The following is an 8638-nucleotide window of genomic DNA, read 5'->3' as shown; positions in this document are numbered from 1 at the left end:
GGGGGATAAATGGTCCAAACTTCGACATACTAAATAGGGAGAGGTGTGATGACACAGGTTTTTAATGTAAAAACTTGCAGCCAACACCCAAATGCTTTGTAAAAAGTCATGTGACGAATGACTTACTGTACATAGTTAGTACACATACACCAATGTTTTAATATACTCATATATGTCTTTTTTTTTGTTGTTGTTGCTGTCATTTTATCTAGACCAGCCAGATACGGTACCGACTGAAATACAGTCACGATTATTCAAGAGTCCATCCTTTTTCAGGGAGGATCCCAGCTTTGCCGTCAGGTCCGTCTTCGCCGCGCTAGCCTTAGAAATCACAAAATCCTGTTTTTTTTAATCAGTATTATTGTATAGACTGGTGGTGATACATGTCCTCGTATCTCGTGTCTTCTGTGCAAAAAGTTTGTTTTTTTTGTCTGTTTTAATCGAGAGAACCTAAATCATGACGGACAGAACAAGGACACCTGGCTGTTTCACTTTACAGTTAGAGTGTTTTTTTGTTTTTTTTGTCTTTTCAATACTTTTTAAACACACAAACAGTCACATCCAAATGTCACACTCCCTTGGCATGTCACAGAAACAAACAAAAGGCGTTAACCAAAAAAATAAATCCAATTAAATGCTTCTGGTTACCAGGGTGATGATGACAGAGAGTAAGGTTTGTGTCTACAGTGAGCAGCATCCTCCATTCGTACATATCTTCTTCTTCTTCTTCTTCTTTTTTTTAATAAGGCACTGCTGCATAAAGAACGGACAGGGCAGACAAACCTCTCTGGGATTATGATGAAAAGAGACTGCATTCTTTACAGCGACTCACAGAAAGTTTGCATGTCCGCTGTGTGCGAGAGAAACAAACGCGTGTTGTATGGCATGTTTTTACAAGTGGGTGTCTTAGCCAGTAAGTGGGGGAGGGGGGCAAGTGGCTTCTGTCCTCCTGCTCCTCCTCACACCGTGCTCTCCAGCATCCACTCGGTGCTGCTGAACGTAACTCTCCTGTTGGCCAGGGGTGATGGCTCCGTGTTGAGCTGGTTGGTGGACCTGTGCCACCTCGTCCTCGCTCTGCGCGGGTAACTGTGACTCTGAAAAATGGAGTAATCCCCCCCATCGAAGGAGAATCTGTGCCTAGTTCGTGCTAGCTCGTTAGGGAGCATCCCCACGTTGGCCAGGGCGTTTTTCTTGTCTTTGAGCCTGGGGGCCTCCTTGGTGCCAGCGTTGGGGCCTATGAGACACAGGGACATGGTGGAGCCCGTGAGGCTGCTGTCCGTCTGCGTGTCATCCGAGGGCGGTCCGGAACGCGGGGCGTCCAGGCTGATCCGCCTCTTCATCCTGTCTGCAGACAGAGACGGCAGCTCCACCTCCAGCACGGCAGTGGCGGTCGGTGACTCCTCTCTCTTCTCGCCGTCCAGCACCAACGCCGTGCACTGTTTGGGGGCCTGGGCTTCACACTGACCCTCATCGGATGGCTGCTTGGAGGCGGAGCGCTGGAGCCCCTGCTGGCTGCCATTGGTCTGGCAGTGCATGCTGGAACTGACCTTTATTTTGCCGTCCTCCGGGCTGCTGTACGCCTTGTAGCGGATCATCAGGATGACAATGAAGACCAACACTGAAGCGACAATTATACCACCAATAATGATGATCATGGTGCCTCCCAGGAATTGGCTGTGCATGAAGCGACACTGGCTGACTTCGTTGTCCGTGTGAAACTGCACGCAGCCGACCACGCGTGTGGCCGTTAGCGACGTGATGCCGTCGTCGTACACAGCGAGCACGCACAGGTCGTACTCTCGGCCTGCCGCCAGATCATTGACAAGGAAGTTTTTGTTGGTGGGTGGAATCATCCTGCGGAGACAAGAAGACAGCGCAGTGTCCAGATGTAGACGATTAATCACCATGGTTACAACGCCCACCTCTGCTCATCTGCATAAAGTGCATTAAATCACGCCAAAGCGCCAGCGACTCAAAGGCAACAGAGCCATAACGGAACGATCGGGGGAGATCACTCATGTCAGCAGGCAAACATAAAATGGCTCAACACCTCGAACGTTGAGCCATGAATATATCAAGAAAGGGCAACGAGACGTCGTTTCGTGGCGAGGAGAAGCAGCTGCGGACGCGACGTACGACGCGCCGCAGGCGCCAACGCGTGACAGCCCAGGGTTACTGAGATTACGGGACCGCCAACACCACGGCGGGAGGCAATGTCTCCAGGTCAACTTTAATGCAATTAGCGACTCGTTCGTTTTCCCTACTGGGGGACTTTGATGGTTATCATTTGCAGGTAATAATGTACCACCTAAAGACAAAACAACACTAGGATCCACGCCCAAAGCGGATGTGAAGCGGAGCCACTCATCTGATCCGATAAAGAATCATCCAGAAACAAAGGAGCAGTTAACCGCAGTTTCACTCTAATGTACATTACATAGCTGCAGCGGAAGAATATTATCAAGCAAATGTGTCCCTGATCCACTAAATCTATTAATATTTTACATTCTAGGCAATGCGATGCGGCCAATAAATCATCGCGGGGGTCAGTTTTTTCACCAAAGACCTTGAAGACTTTCACAGTGTTATTGCTTTTGTACTTACAGTAAATAACAGCGACGCCTCTTTCCCAAGTGCAACCGAGCTCGTTATGAGACAACCACACCTAATCAGGCGTTATGCTTTGACTAATTGCTCCTGACACTTGCTAATGATACAAATGTTTACTTACAGTGAAGCACTCGCTGCTACAGACACAGGCTAGAAACTGGCCGGCATTCCTTGCACCAAGTACCAGAATCGGGATGCAGATTTTATAGATTTTAGGGTCAGAAAGGCTTGGCCCCGCCTCCTACGGCCGCCAGATGAAACCGTGGGTGTTCCGTTTACCTCCGGACACGTTTCATTATGTTGCCTCTTTGGGATCTGTCAATGCGACGACCTGCGCCGCCGCGTCGCTCAGCAGATGGCCACTCCAGATGTCTCACCTACCCCTGCGCCACCCCTCGCCTCCGCCTCCACGCTGGACGACTTACCTGTAAACCAAAGTATCATCTGCCGTGCTGTTGTACTGAATCTGGTACATCCTGATGCCCGGAATGTGGCGCTCGGAAGGCCAGCGGATCACGGCGGAAGAGGAGGTCAGCTCGGCGACCATCACCCTCCTGTCCTGCTTGTCGTAACCCTTGGTGTCATTGCCGGATTTGAAGGAGGTGGTGATGTCGGAGAGGCCGGGGTCCTCGCGCAGGTGGCCCGTGTTGTTAACGAACAAGGGCAGGGGGATGATGTTGATCTCCACGGCGGCGGTGGCGATGCCCGCGGCGTTGGACGCCACGCAGTTGAACGCCCCGCTGTCCTTCAGGGTGGTGATGAGAATATCGAGGGTGCCGTTGCCGTGCAGAATGGTGCGGGAGTTATTCTGCACCAGTTTGCCGTCGGGAAAGCGCCAGTGGATATCTGGATCGGGATCACCCACAGCTGTGCATCTCAGAGTCACCCCCTGCCCTTCCATCACGAACGGCTTGGTGGAAATGTTTTTGGTGATGAGCGGGGGCTCGCACTCGAACTCTCCCTCTTGGATGGACCAGAAGTATTTATCCATCAGGTGCTCCGGCGAGGCGCAGGTCTCCAGGTCGTCCTCTCTGGTCAGCCGGCGGAGCCAGAGCAGCTCGCAGTTGCAGTGCAGGGGGTTCCCGCCGAAGCTCACCGCCAGCGTGGACGAGCTGGAGCCCTTGGCGTCCGACAGCACCTGCGCATGCTGGAACAGGCTGTCCGGGGGCAGCTTCTGAAGTCTGTTGGAGGTCATGTCCAGACGGACCAGCTTGGTGAGGAGCGTGAACGTACCTGCCTCAATGTGGTCGATGAGGTTGTGGTCAAGCGTCAGCGTGTTGATGTTGATCATTCTCGCTATGGCTTCCCAGGGGAGGCTGCGCAGGTTGTTGTTGGACAGGTCCAAGTCCTCTATGGTGGAGACAAACATGTCGAAGGAGGTGGGCGCCACCTGTTGGATCTGGTTGTTCCCCAGGATGAGGTGCCGCAGGCTGACGAGGCCCGTGAAGTGGTCGTCCTTTATCACGTTGAGGCGGTTCCCGTCCATGTGGAGGGCCCGCAGGGCCTTCAGGCCATAGAAGGCGTGGGGAGTGATCTGGCTGATGGTGTTGCGGGACAGAGTCAGATGGACCAAACTGGTCATGTTGAAAAAGTCCTTCCTGCGTATGACGGTGATGAAGTTGTCCGTGAGTCGCAGTTCGACCGTCTTACGATCGATGGTCGGGGGCACGAACAGCAGGCCGGTCTTAGCGCAGAGCAGAGTCAGGGTCGGGGAGAGGTGCTGGCAGATGCAGCGGCCCGGGCAGCTGTAGCCCTTCACCAGAGCGGCGCAGAGCAGCACGCAAACAACCAGCCGCTCCATAGTTGAAGTGTCTCCGGCTCCTGTTTGTGAGACCAAAGAGGAGAAACAAGAAAGAGAAATCGCTTCATTAATAAGTACAGGATGACCCGAGCGGTAAGCGTGACCGAGACCGCAGAACCCTCACAGGAAGTTACAAATCAGAGGATGAGAAGTAATGACAGCCGGGAAGATGAAAGGCTTTCCTGGCATCATCAGAAGTCACGATTTTTACCAAAATGACAGGGATCGTTTTGTACCTACGAGTGGTAGAACCTCCCCACATTATTCTACAACTATCTTCTGCATGTTCGTCATTAAACTTGGTTTAATGACGAACGGTTTTAGCGCACCGGCGGTGGAATGAATGTGGTAAAGGGCACATGTCGCCAACGCTCGCGGTTCCTCTTGACCTTTTCACGCTTCCTGCTCTTTCCGCGCCTCCGCAACAAACAAAAATAATTAGATGGACACCTGTCATGTTAATCAGGGTGGCGGAAACAGAAACTGGCGCTCACCCGAGTTCACCCGGCGGAGGACCTCACGATGTTCCGACTGTCTGAGTTCCAATTAGAAGTATTGATTCATGGAACTCGGGGAGAAGATGCCCGCGGTGGCACCTGATAAAAGTGATCCTCCGCCATAATAACCATGAGAGACTTCCTTCTTGGTCGCCTTTAGCATCACTCCTGATGAGATAGCCCATAAATGCTGATAAAGAGATGACAAGTTACTGTTCCGGTCTGGAATTTGGGAACGATAGCAACCCACACATCCTATCGCAACCCCACAGGGTGACACTTCGGACCCCCGCTGGGTCCAGCCTGTCAATCAACGGCCAGATCTCTACCCGACAGGTCCAGGTTAATGACTTTAATTAAACAGGCCATGGATTTTAGCCACAAATTAAGTCTCTTGTTCGCTTCTTTTGAGGCCTCACTCGATTCGCCGTGGCTAATCTGGGAGCCTCTTGTCTCGATTCAAAGCAGCGAGGCTGGAGATGATGTTTTGTACGCTCGGCGCAAGCTTTCCGACAGTACGGATCATCACGTTTTCTCAGCTTTTGGGCCCTTTTGAATAAAATATTAAAGATGATTAAGTAACATTTTTTCCTCTATTTTGCTAAGCAAATTTCTTGTATAGCATGAATGGAAAGGCTAAATAATCTTGCTTTCCTTTCCTCGTCCTTTTCCCCCTAATAAACATCGGCAATAAATCATTAATTATAGTGAACAATAAACAGGATTATGAGCACATTTGTAGATTTTCATATCAATGTCATCCTCCTGCAGTAAGACAACAATTTGGAGCAACTCACAATTGAGCAGTCAGGGGTCCAAACACGTTCCAGACCTGACAGGCTAGGATCTGGAGGACAACAGGGAGACTCATTAACTTTGAAACGCTGTCGTCCAATTAAAAAGCTCGGAGCAGATGCTCAAACCAGACGGAAAGTTTGTAAAAGAGTTAATAAATCCTAAGAAAAATGCACCCAACCCAACGCTCTTATTGGAGATTCAGAAAAATAAATTTGCATTCAGTCTTTCTGTCCCGAAAATCCGTTTTTCGGGACAGTGTGTGAGTGTGTGTGTGTGTGTGTGTGTGTGTGTGGGGTGCTTGATAAGGCATTTTATGTGTGAAAGTACGCAGTAGGTGGTCTGCTGTGTGAGAGTGTTTCCAACCCCCAGAGACGGTTTATTTATTTAGCAACACTTCTTTAATGTTGGGAGCGCGCTGTGTCTCGTCTGATTCCCCAGGTTTCCTCTTTTTAAACGCTGTCAATCTGAGAACAACCTCGAGAACCTCGACCACGCCGAAGGTCTCTGGTTCAAATTTAGCCAAACACATTTCCTTTAATTAGCCTGACGGCCCGGCGTTGCTGAACTTCAATCTCCGACCTCTGCGGCGTTGCTCCCACGTGCTAAGCGGGCCACAGATCTGGAGGCCTCCTCTGAGAACTGTAGCGGCATTCTCTGCCGCACCGTCGAGAATACTTTATTGATATTTTAGCATGCCGCTGTAGGAGAGGGAGGGGACACGGTTGCTACGGCGACTTTGGTGTAGAATGCAGGGTTTTCTCTATTGAGAAAGGGGTGGGGGGTAACTGAGTGGAATCTGGAGGAAAGGGCATTTCCATTCCTGGTTTATTGCTTAATATCAGTCCAGACGTGCTGAAGATGAGATTTCCAATTAAAACTCTTCCGGGATTAACATTGATGGAATCTTTCTATTCATCTATTTATCTGCCTGTCAGTCCGCCTGCTGCACAGTTGATTAATAAAAACGCACATTTTTCACCTTTAAAATCATCATCATCGGATGTGATTGCAGATGGTTTATTTGCCTAAAAATAGGGGCCTCACGTGCGGTTGCTGAGCAGCTGAGTGGCCCTCCCTGAGGACCCCCGATGACTCTCCTCAGCAGCGCACGTGTGTATGAGTGGGCGTGAAAGAGGCACAAATAACAACAATAAATAAACAGTTCATGGGGATGCTGGATCTGCTGTGAGCTAACGAGCTACGTTTCCCATGACAGCAGCAGCAGGAAGAGGGCGGAGCCTCCACGGGGGTGTTGGGACCCCGTCAGCCACCAGGGCGGCGGTGCTTCCAGGTTTCCTCTCCCACCCTAATGGGTCTCACGCCGACTCTGACTGAACTGTTTGTTGTAAATCGGTGTAAAATGATCCAAAACGACACCAGAACGAAACGGAACGTTCAACTATGAGGCTTCAAATATTATATATAAGGCAGTAAACATTCTCCCACACAGGAAAACACACAAGATGGGCATACCTGTAAACATAACCACCCCCCCACAAAAAAACCCCAGATGCCAGGCGACGCAAAAGACACTTATAATTGGGATTTTATGCTCTGTGCTTTCACAGTTGGGTTATTTGTATATTTTGAATGTGACTTTGACGACAGTGAGTGAATGTAAATGATCCCAATGTCTGTTTTTTCTTTCCTTACGATGACATCGACCCCCCTTCCCCCCCGGGCTGGTGCATTGTGGGGAATATTTTTGCGACGTGTTCGCCAGGAGACCATAAACGCCAATTAGCCGGCTCAGGCGGTGAACTGTGCGCTGCCCTTGTGCAACACTTGTCTGGATTCTGGCATAATTATTGACAGGTTGAGATCGGAGTCAGTCCTGCCTCCGCCGTCAGCGGGGGGCTGAACCCAAGCTCCACCCCCTCAGGGATTCACAGTGACACCCAGCATCAAGGAAGTAGCAGCCTCATTTGCATATTATAATTATGTCTGCATGCATAGACGCTCTTCTTAATTACAGCCAAATTAAAACTTTCAATGAGGCAGATTCGAGACGCACAAACTATTTCAGGTTCATAAACTTTAATTGCACCAGACTTTCTCCTAAACAGGTTAAAAGGAATTGGGAATGAATTGTCGTGACGTAAATGCAGACATACAGGTCGGTTCATCTCGACTGAATGTTGGATTGATGCTGTTTTAATCTTTTTCTGGACTATATGTCGCTGCGGAGTTTAAGTCGCACTAGCCAAAAAATGCATAATAAAGAAGAAAAATAGATATATAAGTCGTACTGGACTATAAGTCACATTTTGGGGAAAAATTTATTTGATAAAATCCGAGACCAAGAACATACATTTCATCTTGAAAGGCAATTAGCATGGATTAGCAATAGGGTTACGCTAACGTAACGAATTCAACTACATGACCCACAATGAACTGAGTACGTGTCTGCTTTGTTAACGTAACATATTAACAGTTATTCAGATAACTATAGTTACCAAACAATCAAGTCTAACTCCATAGACGAAGCACCGCTTCTTCTTCGTGTGTACCTACGGTGAACGTAAGAAATCCCCACGGCTGCATGTGAATATTTGTTACTTTACATGAAGTCCAAGAAAAGTCCAAAAGATCAGAGAAACACAGGCTTCTGTAAACATGACCAATGAAAAAACAAAGAAACAAAACAGACTGCCTCCCCCTGCCACAGCGGGCACATGGTACGGGCCAATTAGGCTCTTGGCCCTATTTAAGCACGCTGACGCCTCCTGAGGCTCTTTTGGCCGAACAGGAACTCCAGCAGCTGGTAACTAGCCTGACCTTTCTCCTGTCTTCTTCAATATTAAGTGACTCAAACATTTAAAAATCTAATAGCCAAATGAACACACAGCTAGCTAAATCCGTTACCCGCATCTGATCGTTTTAAAGCTAATTTAGTCAGTGAAAACCAGCCATAACATAGCAGATACCGGAG

At 49.2% G+C, this 8638-nt stretch overlaps 1 protein-coding gene across 1 annotated transcript in view; it reads right to left on the bottom strand.

The window, feature by feature from the left end:
* Positions 1 to 1186: 1186 nt before the first annotated feature.
* lrfn1 (leucine rich repeat and fibronectin type III domain containing 1) overlaps positions 1187 to 8638 on the bottom strand; it is a 64684-nt gene continuing 57232 nt past the window's right edge. The window contains 3 exon segments of the mRNA XM_057050208.1: positions 1187 to 1502; positions 1504 to 1854; positions 3036 to 4431. Coding sequence (XP_056906188.1) covers positions 1337 to 1502; positions 1504 to 1854; positions 3036 to 4411 — 1893 coding nt within the window. The 5' untranslated portion in view covers positions 4412 to 4431 and the 3' untranslated portion in view covers positions 1187 to 1336.

The sequence above is a fragment of the Takifugu flavidus genome, chromosome 12 (genome assembly GCF_003711565.1).
Source record: "Takifugu flavidus isolate HTHZ2018 chromosome 12, ASM371156v2, whole genome shotgun sequence".
Classification (NCBI taxonomy): Eukaryota; Metazoa; Chordata; class Actinopteri; order Tetraodontiformes; family Tetraodontidae; genus Takifugu; species Takifugu flavidus.
Note: the sequence above shows the minus strand (reverse complement) of the source record. Positions and strands in the feature narration are given on the sequence as shown.